We start from the raw sequence: 18,699 nt of genomic DNA, 5'->3' as shown, positions 1-18,699 counted from the left end.
GTCCAGCTGCTATTGTGAAATATGTTTTTAAAGAAGTTTATCAGGACAGAAACCAATCGTCTGTCATGTCTATTGATCCACTGATCAATCGTCACTCTGACAGAGACGAGCCGTCACAGCTGTGAAACACTTCTTCAAACTGTCTCTTTAATCAGCTGCAGACTTTTTGTTTAGCCTCTGATAGCTTTAGATTCTGAGAGGAACAGTTCATTTATCAGAAACATGAATCTACAAAATATGGAATCAGCCAGTAAAGCAGAACTTAAACTCACCTCATGTTTCTGTGAAACATCTGGAGAAGATGAAGACGTGACGTCAGCGTCCTCACAGAAGCTGGAGTGTTTGACAGAGAAGTAATCAGAGTACTTACTGCCCTCCGGTGGTCACACTCAGTCACTACACGTTATCCAGGTCAACAGGAAGCAGAGTGTTGGTCACCGACAGAGCTGAGGACGTCTGAAGATGATGAGCATGAGGTGAAGCTGCAGGTGGATCCAGTGGATTTTAAAAAATGTTTTGCAATTATAAAACCTTGTCACTTTTTACAGTGTATCTCGTGGTGGTCTGCTCATTTTCCTGTAATGTGTCCATGAAATATACTTTTTACAGTGTGCCCCTAGTTACAGTTTTACAGTATAAACACAACATATTGTTGATTGTGTATCAATTCTTTCAATATTTTACAGTGTACTTGTTGGTGATACATTTACAGTTTTTATTTTTACAGTGTGTCTCCTGGTCATCACTGATTGGTTTAAATACTGTAAGTCATGTGTCATGTGACCCTCTTATTTTAACTGTTCAGTTGTTTACAGTGTAATAAATGAACTTTTGACTTTTGTAACCTTTATTTCTTACAGTGGGTCTTCTGTCAGTTCTGTCAGTTCTGCAGGTTCTGACTGTGACCACTGGAGGACAGCACACACACACACACACACACACACACACACACATACACACACACACACACACACACACACACACACACACACACACACACACACAGTCATGGGACCCTGTTTGCTCATCCCGAACATGTGAGTCATATGAGAGAGAGACACAAGGAAGAAGAAGAAGAAGAAGAAGAAGAAGAAGAAGAGTGGAGTAAAGAAGAAGAAAAGATGGAGGACTTATCCCAGTGGGTGAGGGAGGCCGGGTGGTGGGTAAGGAGGTGCTGCTGTGGTGAGGAAGAGGAGGAGGCGGAGGAGAAGGGAAGGAGGGAGGAAGAGGAAGAAGATGATGAGGAGGAGGAGGAGGAGGTGAAGATGGAGGAATTCAGCTTCAGAAAGAGCCGGAGTTCAACTTCCCTCCCGCCTGCTGAGGTATTTAACCGACAACCACCAGTACTGATGGAGTAACTGTACTCCTGTCTGAGTAACTGTACTTCTGTCTGAGTACCTGTACTTCTGTCTGAGTACCTGTACTCCTGTCTGAGTAACTGTTGCTACTTTTAACAGTGTTGGGTTGATATTTTCATCATGTTCCCTGTTTTTCAGACAGTGGTGCTGTTATTTTTTACAGTGTGTTAACAGGCTATAAATGTGCTGTTACCTGTTGATGGTAACTTTTTACAGTGTGTTTTGGGGTTGTAAGTTTTTTTTTTGTTTTTTCATTACAGTGAATCCAAGGTAATTTTCTGTTCATCACTTTTTACAGTGTATCTCTGGTCATCACTTTTTGCAGTGTATCCATGATTGTAATTTTTTACAGTGTCCCGGCTCGCCCCCCTCCGGACCCCAGCCTCACTGGTTCCACACCCTGCAGGTCCGGAGGACTCGAGGGCAGCGAGGACGCAGCAACAGCGACCCGCTGGGAGGAAACAACTGCCAGGACCAGAACCAAGACCACCTCACCTGGGTCAGAGAAACAAGCCAATCATTTTATAGTTTGTTTCTAAACCTAAAACCAAACCTGAACCTGAACCTGAACCTGATCTTGAACTAAACCTGATCCTGAGCCCGATCCTGAACATGTGTGACCTGATGTGTGTCCTCTGCTCAGAGACCAGGTCTTCAGTTCGGAGCAGCCCACTCGTACGTCAGTCTGGAGAAACTTGGCGAGGGAGCATATGCGTCCGTCTACAAAGGCATCAGCAGGTCAGTGAGACTCCGCCCACTTCAACAGGCTAACCTCTGTTAGCATGCTAACTTTAGCTCCTCCCTGTGCCGTCGAGGATCAACGGGCAGCTGGTGGCACTGAAGGTGATTCGTATGAAGACGGAGGAAGGCGTCCCGTTCACCGCCATCAGAGAGGGTGACCTCACACACACACACACACACACACACACACACTGTTATTATTATTTTGTATCTCTTGCGGTTAAAAACATTTTGTATGCTGTAAGAGACAACAAACAACTCTGTGTGTGTGTGCAGCCTCTCTGCTCAAAGGTCTGAAACATGCCAACATTGTCGTCCTCCACGACATCATCCACACCAGAGACTCTCTGACGTTCGTGTTTGAATACGTGGTGAGAAACATTATTATTGATCTGTAGATCAGTCAGTCAGCTGTCAGTCAGCTGATCGGTGACACGCTGACACCTGGTTTTCTTCTTGTGTTGTTGCAGCAGACAGATCTGGCCCAGTACATGATCCAACACCCTGGAGGACTGCACTCACATAACGTCCGGGTCTGTTCACACCTGACGTCACGTCTGATACGTACAGATATATTTATACATATATACAAAATACATCAGCACATACCAGTGTATATCAGCATATACAGCTCTTTATGTTCAGTTGTTGTTGTTGTTGTTGTATTATTGACTCTTGTCGTTGTCGTGGTCTTCGTCTCCAGGTCTTCATGTTCCAGCTGCTGCGGGCTCTCTGTTACATCCACAGCCGGAGGATCCTCCACAGAGACCTGAAGCCTCAGAACCTGCTCATCAGCTACCTGGGAGAACTCAAGATGGCAGACTTTGGTGAGAGAGGCCGAACACAGACCTCCGTCCACAGACCGCCATCTTATCCATCGCCTCCCATCAATAGAAAGGGAGGGATGCCCTGCTGTGTTCACTGAAGCTAAGCTAATGCTAATCAGCAGCAGACACAGTGTTTCATGTTGAAGTGGTCAAACTGAAGTCAGTGTGCTGCCTCTAACCACCTGTCGGTTCTGACTGGACCTCTGTGTCTTCTTGCTCTGGGTTCAGGTCTGGCTCGCTCCAAGTCCATCCCCAGTCAGACCTTCTCCTCTGAGGTGGTGACGCTGTGGTACCGCCCCCCCGACGTGCTGCTGGGGTCCACAGATTACTCCACGGCTCTGGACATGTGGTGAGTACGAGGACGAGGACAGAACCCTGCGACGAGGCGTTTAAATAAAGTTGTGTGTGTTTGAATCAGGGGGGCTGGCTGCATCTTCATAGAGATGCTGCAGGGGGCGCCGGCGTTCCCTGGAGACACGGACGTGTTCCAACAACTCCAGAAGATCTGGACGGTGAGGAAGACGTCGTCTTTATTCAAACTCCTCGAACGTTTATTGATCAGTCATCAATGAACGTGTGAGAGCTGACCGCAGTCATGTGACCCTGCAGGTTCTGGGCGTCCCGTCTGAACTCAGCTGGCCTGGAGTCAGCCAGCTGCCCAACTACAGACCAGGTCTGTTCACTTCCTGTCCAAGCAGCCAATCACATGACAGTGCGAAGGAGACAGGAAGTGATAATGAAACACAAACTTTTAAATCTTTCAGCTGCTCGAAATTTCACATTAATATCTTCATCTAATCCAGTAAAGGTGGCTGCAGCCACGTGGCCCTTTACTGGATCAGTTTGACACCACTGATCTAATCAACTTATTCTTTGCTGATCAGTTTACAGTCAGTGTGGTTCTCACAGCGTCCAGCAGGAGGCGACATCACTCTATAAATCTACAGCTGAGTCACTGAGGAGCTTCTGTTCATGATCATTTATTAAACCAAAGAGGAACAGAAGAATCAATAATAACATAAAAATAACAATTATTTAAAAAACGGGAGGAAGTTCTGACATCTGTCACAACAAGAATAACAATATAAATGAAAATAAACTTTATTAACCCAAAATATAAAAAAAACATCTTTAAAGATATTAAGAAGTCAAAGCTTATATTTCACCTGATATTGTTGCACATGATTTAACTGTTGAACACATCAATGTTTCTATTGCATGAAATATTGGTTATGACAAAATGATTCACATGAAATTATAGAAGAAACAAACTAACGACAGCAGACGATCAGTTTGATGTTTGTATCATCATTCACGTCTGTGATGATCCCATGTGGATCTCTGTGAGTAGCGTGTTAGTATTCTAACATGCTAATCATCAGAGCGATGCGGTTCAACCTGAAGGGAACAGGAACATTTTCAACATGTCTGTTTGTTTCTGTCCACAGAGCGCTTCGTTCACTCTGAGCCCAAACAGTTCAGGACCGTCTGGAAGAGGTGAGGAAGACAAGAACCATCTACTGAGGCTAAATCTTTAGCAAGGAGGCTAACAGGACTCAACATGATTGATGCTTAAGCATTAGCACAGTGTTGTGTTCTACATTGTTACCACAAGATCCAATAACCATCAAAATAATGAATATTAATCAATGCTAATTTGTTAGAATTTAAAAGTGTCAGCATGTTAGCATGAAGCCCACTGTGGTGCTCTGGTCCTCCTGTAGTCCCCCATCAGTCTGTCTGTGTTGATGTGGATCAGGTTGAACCAGCTGCCCTACAAGACCGAGGACCTGGTCCAGAAGATGTTGAAGGGGGTCCCTGCAGACCGGATCTCAGCACAGGACTCCCTGCAGCACCCGTACTTCAGCACGCTGCCTCCTCCCATCATGCACATCAGAGACAGTAAGTACTCATATGCTCACATGCTAACAGGGCGGCATGCTAACAGAGATGCTTCTACATGTCCTGTGTACCATATTTGTGATGTGAGGTCCTCCAAACAGTCTTCTTCTTCTTCTCCTTGTTCTTCTTTTTCTCTGTTATTAGCGGTGTCCATCTTCAAGGTGCCAGGTGTTCGTCTGGAGACGGAAGTCCGAGATGTCTTCAACCCCAGACGGAGAGTCAAACACTCACTGCTGCCCAGCACCAAGTGCTGGTGAGCAAACACTCAAACAACCGACATCAGGCCACCTTCAGCCTGACGAGACAACTGGAGGGGCGAAGACACCCGCGAGCCGACAAGTCCACTGGGCTTTCATCCAAATAAAGGACGGACAGCCTGCTAGCATGAAGCTAAAGTGTGAAGCTAAAGATCGAATCAAGAAGATTTTGTGTCTTGCCTTCGTTTTTGTTGGACGTCATGTCAGCACATCTGGACGCAGCTGTGAGGAAACACAATCGTATCTTTGTTTCAAAGTTCGCTCTCATTTCACAAATTTGCTAAATTTAGCGTCCTTCCATCTTTTTGTTTGTTTGTTTGTTTGAATTTATTCCTTCAGAAACTTTTGATGAACGTGTTCATGCGACTTCAGAAACAAGAACAGAAGAACTTCTTGAAAACAAAGCAGTCGAGTTGTTTTGACAAAGTTCATGAATAATGGATCAATCAGTGCGTGTTTTGATTGACGGGTGGTTTTGATTGATCGGCGAGATAAAAGGTGTTTTTGAATATTTAACTGTGTTTGTTTTCAGGCGGACGTCTGATTGCGTTTGATTGACACTCGAACAAATATCATCATAAATAAATCACGACGCTCAGCAGTCTTTGATATTCGGCCCCGCAGAGCAGCGCGACTGATGTTCGCTCAGCAGACCGCCGCTAACGTAAAGAAAAGATGGTTATTCTAAATTACTCTGCTCTGCGAAGCTAAAACTTCACTTTTACGATGAAAACATTTTCATGAAAACTCAACGGTCAAACCCAAAGTGAGGCGGCCAATCACAGAGCACAGAGCTAGCCAACAGAATGACAGCTACCAGCTAGCGTTAAAGCTGTGCAGTTTGTTATCAGCAGAAGCCTCCTGCTGATGCTAATGAGCCTAGCAGAATAGCATAAGCTGCCATGTTGTTAAAGATCTAATCAAATATAATGAATGTGATTTTTGATTAATTAGAAGCAAAAAGATCCTGAAGTGTAAACAATCAGAGTGATAAGTGATGTGTTTGTGTAAATAGTGACTGTTGTTTGTTTTTAATGCTGTCGGGTGAAGTTTGATAGATGTGATACAATTATCATCATCTTCAGAATTAATATCATTAAAAAGATGAATGAATAAAAAATGAATTACGTCAGTCTGTGCAGCTCCACACACACACACATACACACACGCACACACACACAGTGCTGACCTGACGCTGACCTCCACAGGGATTCTGGGAAGTGACGTGAAGTGAAGGCGTTGGTGTTCATCACTTTCATGTTTGTGTGTTCAGTGATCAGCTGATCAGGACACCAGAACCACCAGCTGAGCTGCTTCCATGTGTTGGTTCCATCATGTGAGCTTCATTTAAACCGACGGACCGAGTGGGTGGTAACACCTCAGCTGACGCCGTCACGGAGCCCAAATGTAATAAACTTTGATTGAATGAGTCTGATGAGATCCACATGATGTTTACTGCTTGTGCTCAGAACCACAGTCTGCCTCAAACTGCTGTTGCTTACAACGCACGAAGGTCCAGTCTGTGACCAGAACCATGATCAGAACCATTATGATAATCTTTATAACAAGGTTTATAAAGTATGTAATGTGGTACTAAGACAGAACTGGGTCAAAACACCCTGTGGTGCCGGTTGTACTGGGTCAGAGTCTTAACTGGTGTTTAAAGGGTTAAAACTTCTTCCTGGCCCGGTTTGAGCTGGACCCGCCCCCCCCTTTGTCTTCTTTCTACCCTCTCTTCTTCTGCTCTGCTTCGTCTTCAGCTTTTTCTTCTTCTTCGTCTTCTTCCTCTCCTCCTCTGACCTGTGGGCGGAGCTCCTTTGTCCCCGCCATCCCAGAGTGCATCTGGGCCCCTCCAGGCGGCTTGTTATGTTAATGTGTATGAATGTGATGTTAATAGGATGTTAATATCATCCCACCCCCATCACACCGGACTCTCCTGGGCCCCCCTCACATGGTGGCTTTTCATCCTTTTCAGGGTGTCGGTCCCTTTTAAAGACATTATTTTAAGAGGCTGGTTGGACCCAACAGAGTGGACAGGCAGAGGGGGAGGCAGGTGAGCGAATCCAACGAACCCTGTGAGGAGTTTTCAGTCGGTTGTGTCGGATCTGATCTGGGATCTGCAGATGAGTTGCTCTGAAACAAGTGAAGTCACAGAAGGAGACAATCACAGGAAACCACAGAACCTCTGAGGTCATCACAATAAGGTCAAACAGGTCCAGATATTCAGACGGCGGCTCGTCCTGAACCAGCTGCTCACAGAACACAAACGTTAAAACCTGACAGCTTGAAAACAGGGAAAGTGTTTTGGACCAGAACTTGGACAAGAGTTCTGAGTTTCCTAACAATCAGCTCTGATTCCTTTAAGTTACACCTGAGACCAGCGAGTCAAACGGTCGTCAGCCAGCTTCAATCACAGATCTGAAGCTGTTATTGATCAGAGAACATCAGCTTCTTTTATCTCCGTCAGCTCGACCTTCAGCCTGTCAACACGTTCCTCATGTAAACCCACCCAGGCAGCACAACACCAGACTCAAACCTGTCTGCAACACGGGTTGTTTTGCGTCTCTGTGGTTGTATTGAGTCTCTTTGTTGTTTTGTCTCTTTGTGGTTGTTTGAGTCTCTGTGGTTGTTTTGAGTCTCTTTGTTGTTTTGTCTCTATGTGGTTGTTTGAGTCTCTGTGGTTGTTTTGAGTCTCTTTGTTGTTTTGTCTCTTGGTGGTTGTTTTGAGTCTCTGTGGTTGTTTTGAGTCTCTTTGTTGTTTTGTCTCTTGGTGGTTGTTTTGAGTCTCTGTGGTTGTTTTGAGTATCTTTGTTGTTTTGTCTCTTGGTGGTTGTTTTGAGCCTCTGTGGTTGTTTTGAGTCTCTTTGTTGTTTTGTCTCTTTGTGGTTGTTTGAGCCTCTGTGGTTGTTTTGAGTCTCTTTGTTGTTTTGTCTCTTTGTGGTTGTTTGAGTCTCTGTGATGATGATGATGAAGGTGTAATAAGAGCTCCTGACCTCCTGGCTATGGTGGATCTGCTCCTGGATCAGATTTATAATCAGTGAGGAGTCACCAGCGAGTCAGAACATCAAGCTCATCATCAACTCAAAGTTTCTCTTGTCAGCTAGTGGACACCAGGGTTCATTCACTCTTCTTCTCTTCTTCACATTTTAATTTCATTTCTCTGCTGCTGTACAGCTGAATGTGACAAATTAAACTTTGAATCTTGTTCACTGTGTTGTGTATGTTCAAAGTGTAATACCTGACATACTTAGCAGTAACTCACAGGATTATTTTATTTCAGCTGAACATGAACATGAGTTGTACTATGAGGAATATCGACTGTGCAACGCCCCGCCCCTTTAACCTCGCCCAACCAATCAGCAGCGACACAAGTTAGGAAACACAACATTTGATTTGAGGAGAGGAGCGGGTTTCAAGGCACCCCTCCTGTGAGGCAGGGGGAGGCGGAGGTGGAGAACTGGGAGGGGCTCCTCGAAACTGGCCGTCAGAGAGTGTGAGGTGTCTTTGAGAAGAAGAAGAAGAGAGAGAGAGAGAGACAGAGAGAGAGAGAGAGAGAGAGAGAGAGAGAGAGAGAGAGAGAGACAGAGAGAGAGAGAGAGAGAGAGACAGAGAGACAGAGAGAGAGAGAGAGAGAGAGAGAGAGACAGAGAGAGAGAGAGAGAGAGAGAGAGAGAGACAGAGAGAGAGAGAGAGAGAGAGAGAGAGAGAGAGACAGAGAGAGAGAGAGAGACAGAGAGAGAGAGACAGAGAGAGAGAGAGAGAGAGAGAGAGAGACAGAGAGACAGAGAGAGAGAGAGAGAGAGAGACAGAGAGAGAGAGAGAGAGAGACAGAGAGAGAGAGAGAGAGAGAGAGAGAGAGAGAGAGAGAGAGAGAGACAGAGAGAGAGAGAGAGAGAGAGAGAGAGAGAGAGAGAGAGAGAGAGAGAGAGAGAGAGAGAGAGACAGAGAGAGAGAGACAGAGACAGAGAGAGAGAGTGCAGAGTTTCGTTGGATCTTCTTCTTCCTGCAGCTCGTCATGAGTGTCGGTGTGTTTGCGGCTGCAGTTGGATGACAGAGTTCATCTGCTGCTGTTTTAAAGGTGAAACCTTCAGATTTACTTGTCTGACTGGATCAGAACTGAACTGAAGAACCAGGTTTTCACCACTTTGTTGCAGCTGGGTAATACTGAAGGGAAGCAGCTGCTGACACTTTTTACTCAAGATTAAAAGGATTCTAGTTTGAGTTTTTGGAAACTCCTCTTCTCTCGCTGTTTCCTCATCATGGCGCCAGGCAGCAGCTGGATAACGGGCTGCTCTCTGGTTCTAATGCTGCTGTTCCAGTCCCGCAGCGCTCAGTACGAGAGGGGGATTTCCATCCCAGATCACGGCTTCTGCCAGACCATCTCCATCCCTCTCTGCACAGACATCGCCTACAACCAGACTATCATGCCCAACCTGCTGGGACACACCAATCAGGAGGACGCCGGGCTGGAGGTCCACCAGTTTTACCCGCTGGTGAAAGTCCAGTGCTCTGTGGACCTGAAGTTCTTCCTGTGCTCCATGTATGCACCGGTTTGCACGGTGTTGGAGCAGGCCATCCCGCCCTGCCGGTCGCTGTGCGAGCGTGCACGGCAGGGCTGCGAGGCACTCATGAATAAATTTGGCTTCCAGTGGCCGGAGAGGCTGCGATGCGAGAACTTCCCGGTCCATGGCGCAGGAGAGATCTGTGTGGGTCAGAACACCACCGACAGAGACGGCCCCGCATCGGACCCGACCCCCAACCTCCCTGAACTCGTGACCCGGCCCCCATACGTCTGGACCAACCAGCCCTTTTCCTGCCCCCTGCAGCTCAGAGTGCCCCCCTACCTCAGCTACCACTTTCTGGGAGCGAAGGACTGTGGCGCCCCCTGTGAGGTCTCCAAGCCCAACGGGCTGATGTACTTCCTGGAGGAGGAGTTAAGATTTGGCCGGCTCTGGGTCGGTATCTGGTCGGTTCTGTGCTGTATGAGCACCCTCTTCACCGTGCTCACTTACCTGGTGGACATGAGGCGGTTTCGATACCCAGAGCGGCCGATCATCTTCCTGTCAGGATGCTATTTCATGGTGGCGGTGTCCTACGTCGCCGGCTTCCTGCTGGGGGACAGAGTGGTGTGTATCGATAAGTTCGGTGTGGACGGCTACAAGATGGTGGCCCAGGGCACCAAGAGAGAGGGCTGCACCATCCTCTTCATGGTCCTCTACTTCTTTGGCATGGCCAGCTCCATCTGGTGGGTGATCCTGTCCCTCACCTGGTTCCTGTCAGCTGGGATGAAATGGGGTCACGAGGCCATCGAGGCCAACTCGCAGTACTTCCACCTGGCGGCCTGGGCGGTACCGGCAGTTAAAACCATCACCATCCTGGCGCTGGGGCATGTGGACGGCGACCTGCTCACCGGCGTCTGCTACGTGGGGATTTACAACGTGGTGGCCCTGCGTGGCTTCGTCCTAGCGCCGCTGTTCGTCTACCTCTTCATCGGCACTTCCTTCCTGCTGGCAGGCTTTGTGTCACTCTTCCGCATTCGCACCATCATGAAGCACGACGGCACCAAGACGGAGAAGCTGGAGAAGCTGATGGTGCGGATCGGCGTGTTCAGCGTGCTGTACACAGTGCCCGCCACCATCGTCATCGCCTGCTACTTCTACGAGCAGGCATTCCGGCCGCAGTGGGAGAGGACGTGGCAAATACAGACGTGCAAACGCTTCGCCGTGCCGTGCCCGGCCGGAAACTTTGCACCGCTGACGCCGGACTTCACCGTGTTCATGATAAAGTATCTGATGACCATGATCGTGGGGATCACCTCCGGCTTCTGGATCTGGTCGGGGAAGACGCTGCAGTCTTGGCGCAGCTTTTATAACAGACTGAGCAACAACAACCAGGGAGAGACGACGGTGTAGCAGCGGACTTTTACTCCTCGACTCCTGGAAGTAAACTCTGTGTTCCACTGAGCCTGGATGGATCAAGACATTCCTCTCTGACAGAACATGAGCAGCTGAGGACCTCGCTGTGTGTTTTGAGTCCGCCCCAAATTCTTTTTACACCTGTAGTTCTTTAATCAGGTCCAGAGGGCATGTGGGTCACACTGATCGTCTGACTGATCATCAGGGCTGATATCCATAATTTCCCAGCTTATCAATGTTAATGATTTTCTGTCAGATGGGAGATAAATTAAACATATGAACTACTAAATACTCCTCCAATATCAGTTTTCAGTCTGTTGGAGCGTTACAGTCCCATTTTGTGTCGGTGCCACTTCCTGTCCTTGTGGTTCTGACCCGTTTGTTCCTGATTCAGAGTGTCTCTTCTCCTACAGAACATCTGTATGTACTTTATAAATAATGTATTTATGTGAAGTTCATCTTCTAAATGATGTTGTTGTCTCGTTTGTTTCCTGCAATGCTTCTTGTACAGTTTTTCAGAATAAAATGTTTTTAAAGAGTTCTGGCTGCAGCGAACACTGGTGTCTCTACTGGACCTGGTTCATGACCGCTGAGTGTTACAGGAGGTTTGTTGCAGGCGCCAGATTCCTCCTGAAATCTGATCCCATTTCTTTTTCCTTTTGTCCCGGCTGAAAGCCTCACCGAGCCTCAGAGACTGAAACCAGAGCGGTCTGACCTCCTTACAGGGAAAGTCCAGAAAACAGTTTCATCTTTTTCATCAACTCTTTTCACGTCAGAACCACTTTTCATTCAGAGCAGCAAACATGAAACTCATACTGATCCGTTCTGCTCCTGAGGAAACCATTACCTCATCATAGATCCACTGAGAGACACATTCAGAACTCCACAGAGATTCTTCATGCTTTAAGTTTCCTTCAGTGTCACAGAGATCCAATCACAGTCGTCTGTTCATCCACGAGTTCACTGCTAACAGGAAATGCCAACAGCTGATTCTGCTGATATTAATGGAGACTATCTGACTGCAAGTGAACAAATAATGACTTCTCTGTCTCTGATGTCTTTAAATATAAGACAGCACAGTTCAGAACGCAACTGAGAAGCTTCAGTCTGGAAGTAATCCATTACAGGTGTGAGCTGTTACAGGTGCCGTCAATGAGTCAATGATACCTGTAACTGAAGTCTCTTCACTTGTGGTCCTGTGGCGCCCTCTGGTGGTTGAATCATGAACTGCACTGGTCTGATTCAAACGTCTATGAATGTTCATGAAGAACAAATTCAGCTGAGTTAGATGATGCGTCATTATTTAATCATGATGTATCAGTACAGATATTATCCCTATTGATTGATTGATTGATTGATTGGCTGGTTTGTTCCACACCCAAACATCCATAAATCTTTAGACGAGGTGTAAATAACTGCCACTTCTGGAGCCCCACAGCTGTCTTATGTCTTACAGACAATAAATAAGACATTCATGTTGGATTTGGAACTAATAAATGTAAGTCTCATACACGGAGAACTCATGTTCCAATTTTGCTAATTTCTGATGACCTTTCGTAAAAAACCCTCACAATCAAGAATTTTAATCACTTACATCTCTATCTGTCACCGCACCTGTAATGTTTATGTAAACATGATCCAGCCCAGATCACTCGTCCTTTGATGGAAGTGATGACCCGCCCTGTCGTGTTCGGCCATGGTGGCAACCTGCAAAATCTGTGTCTGTACTAATTCAATATCACACATCCTCACAACACAACTGGACACAACAACAACACCCACAACATGTGCACAAAGCAACCAAACGAAACATATCCGAACAACAACAGTCTCATGACCACTTGACAATTCGCTCCCATGAGTCTTTGCGCCACCAGCGCTCACCGTCCAGGACCCCTCCAGTCACTACATTCATAACCATCAGAGAACCAAGATGATGGTGACGTCACCGTACTGCCCAGCGCTCAGTGAGGCGTCTGTTCATATAAGTCTATGATAAATACTGTTGCGACCTTGAATAACACAACAATAAAAAATAATAATTTGGGGGGAAACAAATCGTCCTGCCGGCCTGAAAATGACTCAGCAGCGCCGCCTGCTGGTGTGGAGTTCGAATTACAGGACATTTGTTAGAAAGTTTCCTGGCACTTGTGTGGATCTGAAGACATTTGTGTGGATCAGCAGGGCAGAAAAGTAGTGCCAAAAGTCATGTTAAAGATTTTTCGTTCTTGTAAATTGTTTTTTGTACTTGAAGGATTTTTTTTTTTACTTTAAGAAATATGTTACTTTGTATGTGTAAAACATGCTGTATTTGTTTCTGAAGAATGATTTATTTGTTTGATAGCAAAACAAAATGCACTAGTTTGTGAATGATGTTTTGTATTTGCAAACCACACTGAGTTGGTCTGCGAATCGTTGGGCATGAATAAAACATGTTTTGTGTGTGTGTGAGGTTTTGGCATGATTCTAAGTACATACAAAGGACGCTTCCTGAATTCAACAGTCAAACATATTTCCCTCGAGCGAGGATTTCTCATGCCGCTGTGTCCTGAGAGTCTCTCAGCGCTGACGTTCACGTTGCTGATGTCCGGACCTTCATGAACAATAGCGAGGAAAGGATCATAATCCTGGTTGTCTGCAGACACTCAGAGATGAACGGTAAAACATCTACTGTACTGAGACAGGACAAAAAAGAGCTGCTGGGCTGGAAGTCCAATTACCTGGTAAGTCATGGAAATATGTCTCAGCACAGCAGAGCTCTGATCGATCTGAACTCCAGTCAGAGAACCAACATTTTTAAAGTAGTTTGCTTGTCAGACCTGACGCAGTATGAGTTCTATACCACTCTCATCAAGTTTTGTCTGAATGTAGCGTTACAGACGACTCACAGCAGAATATCCATGGAAATGTTTGTTGGAATTTACAGAGTCAGACAGACAGCGACGGACATGAAACCCTCCTGGACCAATCATAAGTGAAACAATGACATGCTGAACTGTGAGCAGGTGAATCATGAAGCTACAAATAAACTGTAGCCACAACTTTGAGTCTCTGATGTGTTAGTGAGCTGTGGAGAGCGACACCTCATCCAACATTTGTCTGAGTGACGTTTCATACATGGACTGCTGCAGCTGTTTTAACAATCAACTCTTCATGTCATCCACATTCTGACATCAAGTCAAGACCAGCAGAGTCCATCAGAGTAGAAATACATTGTGTTATTAGGAGATAATGTAAGAACATAGTGATGAACACTGTAGAATTTATTTATACAGTTTAAACCAGTTTTAAGTCGATGAACACCACCACATGACATAGATGCGATCAAAAACAGAATCAAAACGATTGTGTGGTTTGACCTGAACTAAGAGTCAGATTTTTGCAGTGAGCTGCGTTGAGCTAAGACTCATTCTCAGTTCTTCAGTCCTGCTGTAAGAAATCAACTCAACAAGCACTGCAGCTTCATTTGTCTCCACCACTTTCACCAGCACACTTGTGTTTTTTGATGTTAACTAGCTGAGTAAATTTTTTTCCACAAACGCTGCAACTGAACGGTTTCACCCCCGTGTGGACAATCAAGTGTCGTCTCAGAGTTCCTCCGTCTCCAAACCCTTTACCACAGACTGAGCAGATGAACGGTTTCTCCCCGGTGTGGACGGTCAGGTGTTGTGTCAGTGTTGTCTTCAGCGCAAATGTTTTACCACAAACGCTGCAACTGAACGGTTTCTCCCCCGTATGGACGTTCAAGTGTCGTTTCAGATTCCCCCGATCTGCGAATCTTCTCGTGCAGACTGAGCAGCTGTAGGGTTTCTCCCCTGTATGTTTCCTCATGTGTGTGGACAGATTACCATGGTGCTTGAAAGTTGCTTTACAAACTGAGCACGAGTAATTCTTTTCTCCAGTGTGAACTCTGGAGTGACGAGTCAAAGCTGAGCCTTGTGCAAATCTTTTCCCACACACAGAGCAGCTGTAGGGTTTCTCTCCTGTGTGGACTCTCATGTGTTCTTTCAGATGTCCATTCTCTGCAAACCTCTTACCACAAACTGAACAACTACAGGGTTTCTCACCAGTATGAATTCTCGTGTGTTTGGATAAGCTGCATCTGTCGCTGAAACTTGTTTCACAGACTGAGCATGTGAAAGGTTTCTCTCCTGTGTGGACTCTTAGGTGAGCTGTCAACCTTGAATATATTACGAACCCTTTGCCACAGACAGAACAACTGAAGGGTTTCTCCCCTGTGTGGATTTTCATGTGCCTCACAACCCCTCCTCTCCGCTGGAAAGTCTTGTCACAGAATGAGCAGCTGAAGCATTTCTCTTCTGAGTGACGTCTCATGTGGGTTGTGAAGAATTTCTTCCGACGGTAACTTTTACCACAAACTGAGCAGCTGAATGGTTTCACTTCGGTTTGGGTTCCATCGTCTTTATGTTGGTCTCCCTTGTGGTCAGAGTTTAAACCTGACCGAGGTTCCCTGGTCTCCTCCCAATCATGGCTGTCATCTGTCTCGGGTTCAGCGGCGTCATCAGTGTCGGGTTGTAAATGTCGATCTGGATCTGAGGTTCTGGCTGGTTCTGGTCCCCCACAGTCCTCTCCATCAGCTTCTGTTTTGATCCCTTCAGTTGGGCTGTGATGAAGCTGTGAGGACTGGGGTTTCTCTCCATCATCATCTTCACTCTTCACAGGGACAGGAGTGAATGTGAACTTGATGACATCATCCTCCTCCTGATTGGTCCACAGATCCTCCTCTTCCTCTTTAATGTGTGGCAGTTCTGGCGGGTCCTGCTGGTCCAGACTGCAGGTCCAGTCCTGCTGCTCTGGAGGATCCTCTTCTTTACACACCAGCAGCAGCTGGACGTCTGTGGAGAATAAAGAAATACAGACATCCTGTTAACATTCAGACCAGCGACACCTCTGCTGTCGTACCTGTGTGGAGGAATGCTGCAGGTGTAGAACATGTGATGAAAGCAGCTGTGAGTCCAAGTTCATGTTCTGTGCACATGTGAACCCACAAAGTCAGTTCAGACAATCCTCTCAGCTGGAGATATGAAACTGTTTCACTGCTTCAGAATATGAAGAAGACGTTTTGCTTCATATTCTGCCAGTTTTAACTTGAACTGACAGTTTTGTTGGTCGTTTTGTGAGCAGCTGTCTGATGAGGGTTCATCATTCGTCTTCACATATTTTGTAAATCTTTTATCTTCATGTCTGTTCTACACTCATCTGGGGACAAACAGGTTAAAGTTTAAAGAACAGACTGAAGGTTTCTTCCTGTTGGAGGCGGTTCTGCTCATGAGAGAAATGTTGGGTGTCGGTTAATGAATCACGTTGTTTCGTTTGCTCAGAGTGGAAAGTGTCACGAGACGACTTATGAAGCAAACATATGGGAACCATGAAGACACAATCCATCAATCAGTCCATAAATCAATCAAGTATTTTCTTTATAGATTCATTGAGCTTCAGAATTTGAGTGATGGACGGTGAAGACAGAAACTGGGAGTTTTGTATATTTATATTGAAACACGTAAAGTGAAATAGAAAACTTTCTTTGTTTTGGTGTTTGAGTTGAAGTTTCTCGTTGAGCTGATTCTCTCATGATGATCCAACTTATCTGACTGTGTTCAGTTGTAGTCAAATTGCCGACACTCATCCTCACATCATGTCTCAACGTTGATGCTGAGGTATCGGGTCAGAACCATCATCTTTAGTGGCCCATTAGCTCAGCTGGTAGAGCAGCACCATGTTCAGAGGCCTCGTCCTGCTGCAGCAGCTCTGGGTCCGAGTCCCGGCCTGAGACGGTTCTCTGAGCTGTCCGATCAATAAAGGCCAAACATATGTAGATATTTCAATAATATCATCTTGACTTTGGGAGATTTTCAAACACTGTATCAGGATATAACCTCAGAATATTCTGATGTTCTTTTGAGCCCATGTTGTCCTGATCCATACACACTGTGTGTACAGAGCAAACTGACCAATCACAGCCTCTCACGTCTTTAGTCAAGTCGCCTGTTTTGAACTAAAAGACAAAAACTAAACTCCAGGTTTCTTTTCAGCTCGTTTCCACAGACCTGCTGCTTGTTTCTGTCCTCGACCAGTTGGACCTGCACACAATCAGTGTGGCGCTGTCAGCTCAGACTGAGCCCGGACCGGTTTGTTGTTCTGGTTCAGCTCAGAGGACACATCAGAGATCAGTTCTGATTCAAAACCCAGTGAGTCCGGATGAAGACAGTCGGATCATCAGAACTGCGTCTGTTTTCATAGCAACCTGGACCAGATGTTGTGGTGACATCATCAGGTACGTTGTGTTGAGTCTGGATGTGGGACGTGTCCTCGCGTCTCTTTGTTGGACTCGCTGCTGTTTGTACACAGAGGAACCACTGAGATGGACTCAGGTTCTGGTCACACTGTTTCCTCATCGTGGATCCAGAAGCGCCGCACATCTGATGAAATGTGACCACAGCGGCTGAATGTTCATTATTATTAAAATTGATTTTAATAATGGTGAGGGCAGCATTTAAGCTCATACCGCTTTTCAACCAACATCATCGGACCTAAACGGGTTTTTAAATGTGGGTCAGCCCCTAAAAATGACATGCTGACCCACAAGGCCGCGTCTGCAGGTCCGACCACCTGAGGCGCCACGTTGTTCGTCACTGACATCATGAATGCACCAGAAACATTAATAACAGAAGAGAAAACAACAACAAACAACACAGACACGACCCGTTTACTGTCAGAATCTGAGCCATTCGGTCCAGTAACATTCACAGAGTCCAGAAGAACCATCAAATTATTTTATCTTCCTTTAAGTTTGCTGGGCTCTAAACCAGAGGTTGAAGCTGGGTTGGTGACCCAGATGTTTCCAAAGCCGAGCTGAGCCGGTTCTACTGCAGAGTCGACTGACCCGGGTGAGATTACACATTCACACTGCACATAAAAGCCGTGGAGATGAGGAAGAAACATCCTGTCAGAGTCCAGATCCTGGTTCTGACCCACTGCCTCACCTGAGTTCTGAACATGTGACGTTCGGATCAATAACCTTCATCTGATCACGTTGATCTAAAGACGTGACTCGTCAGAACTCCTCTGACGTCACTCACTGTACCGCAGATTATAAATGACCACGTTCGTACAGATGTGGAGGACCAACCTGCTCTGTGACGTCTGACATCCAGATGTTCCACAGACATGTCTGACGTCACTTCACGTCCGTCTACTTCCTACTGACAGGCTCCGTTAGCTCTGTTAGCTCTGTTAGCTCCGTTAGCTCTGTTAGCTCCGTTAGCTCCGTTAGCTCCGTTAGCTCTGTTAGCTCCGTTAGCTCCGTACTACAGCGGGCGATCCTCCACATGTTCAGCTCAGATTCTGTCTGCACATCTGGACACTTCGCCTCCGTCGACAACTCAGCTGGTGTCTGCCGAAGCTGCTCCGACGACTTCCGGCTCGGTCTGCAGCTGACTTCCGGTAGCACTATGTGCTCACGGGAGATGAGTCCGGGCTAAAACAAGCTCCTCCAGACTTTGACCCAGGTGTGATGCTAACACACGCTACAACAGCGTGTTAGCATGTTAGCCACCGGAAGTTCACGAGCTTTCTCCGTTGACTTTCAAACTGAAAACGTTTACCTAAAAAAATCACAACAGAAACATGATGTCAGAGAAACTTGTTCCTTGCTGAACATGTTAAAGTTTGTATGAAT

The 18,699-nt window shown here is 46.2% G+C and overlaps 3 protein-coding genes across 4 annotated transcripts; 2 read left to right on the top strand and 1 right to left on the bottom strand.

Moving 5' to 3' along the window:
- Window positions 1-1,208: 1,208 nt before the first annotated feature.
- On the top strand, window positions 1,209-6,369 carry cdk15 (cyclin-dependent kinase 15). 2 transcript variants are annotated; one of them, XM_037091431.1, is made up of 13 exons: window positions 1,209-1,322; window positions 1,711-1,857; window positions 2,002-2,096; window positions 2,174-2,253; window positions 2,376-2,470; window positions 2,570-2,632; window positions 2,803-2,926; window positions 3,155-3,275; window positions 3,345-3,438; window positions 3,536-3,599; window positions 4,375-4,423; window positions 4,686-4,828; window positions 4,973-6,369. In XM_037091431.1, the coding sequence occupies exons 1-13, from the start codon at window positions 1,266-1,268 to the stop codon at window positions 5,083-5,085; spliced, it is 1,245 nt and encodes a 414-aa protein (XP_036947326.1). In that variant the 5' UTR covers window positions 1,209-1,265; the 3' UTR covers window positions 5,086-6,369. The 2 variants fall into 2 exon arrangements, with proteins under 2 accessions (XP_036947326.1, XP_036947327.1); XM_037091432.1 differs by lacking the exon at window positions 1,209-1,322 and having other exon boundaries at window positions 1,734-2,096; window positions 2,187-2,253.
- A 2,690-nt stretch (window positions 6,370-9,059) lies between these two features.
- LOC119014988 (frizzled-7-A-like) lies at window positions 9,060-12,072 on the top strand. The gene has a single exon (XM_037090475.1). It carries the CDS (start codon window positions 9,345-9,347, stop codon window positions 10,995-10,997), a length of 1,653 nt encoding a protein of 550 aa, XP_036946370.1. The 5' UTR covers window positions 9,060-9,344; the 3' UTR covers window positions 10,998-12,072.
- A 1,783-nt stretch (window positions 12,073-13,855) lies between these two features.
- On the bottom strand, window positions 13,856-18,674 carry LOC119014989 (gastrula zinc finger protein XlCGF57.1-like). The gene is made up of 3 exons (XM_037090476.1): window positions 18,328-18,674; window positions 18,151-18,291; window positions 13,856-15,856 (listed from the first exon to the last, which is right to left on the bottom strand). The coding sequence occupies exons 2-3, from the start codon at window positions 18,188-18,190 to the stop codon at window positions 14,463-14,465; spliced, it is 1,434 nt and encodes a 477-aa protein (XP_036946371.1). The 5' UTR covers window positions 18,191-18,291; window positions 18,328-18,674; the 3' UTR covers window positions 13,856-14,462.
- Window positions 18,675-18,699: the final 25 nt, after the last annotated feature.

The sequence above is a fragment of the Acanthopagrus latus genome, chromosome 24 (genome assembly GCF_904848185.1).
Source record: "Acanthopagrus latus isolate v.2019 chromosome 24, fAcaLat1.1, whole genome shotgun sequence".
Classification (NCBI taxonomy): Eukaryota; Metazoa; Chordata; class Actinopteri; order Spariformes; family Sparidae; genus Acanthopagrus; species Acanthopagrus latus.
This window is presented reverse-complemented; position numbering and strand designations above follow the sequence as displayed.

Coding starts and splice junctions, on each gene's coding strand:
- cdk15 (XM_037091431.1), top strand. CDS start 1,266: ATGGAGGAATTCAGCTTCAGAAAGAGCCGGAGTTCAACTTCCCTCCCG. Junction 1,323..1,710: donor CTTCCCTCCCGCCTGCTGAG/GTATTTAACCGA, acceptor AATTTTTTACAG/TGTCCCGGCTCGCCCCCCTC. Junction 1,858..2,001: donor ACCAAGACCACCTCACCTGG/GTCAGAGAAACA, acceptor TCCTCTGCTCAG/AGACCAGGTCTTCAGTTCGG.
- LOC119014988 (XM_037090475.1), top strand. CDS start 9,345: ATGGCGCCAGGCAGCAGCTGGATAACGGGCTGCTCTCTGGTTCTAATG.
- LOC119014989 (XM_037090476.1), bottom strand. CDS start 18,190: ATGTCTGTGGAACATCTGGATGTCAGACGTCACAGAGCAG. Junction 15,857..18,150: donor TGTCAGACGTCACAGAGCAG/GTTGGTCCTCCA, acceptor TATTCTCCACAG/ACGTCCAGCTGCTGCTGGTG.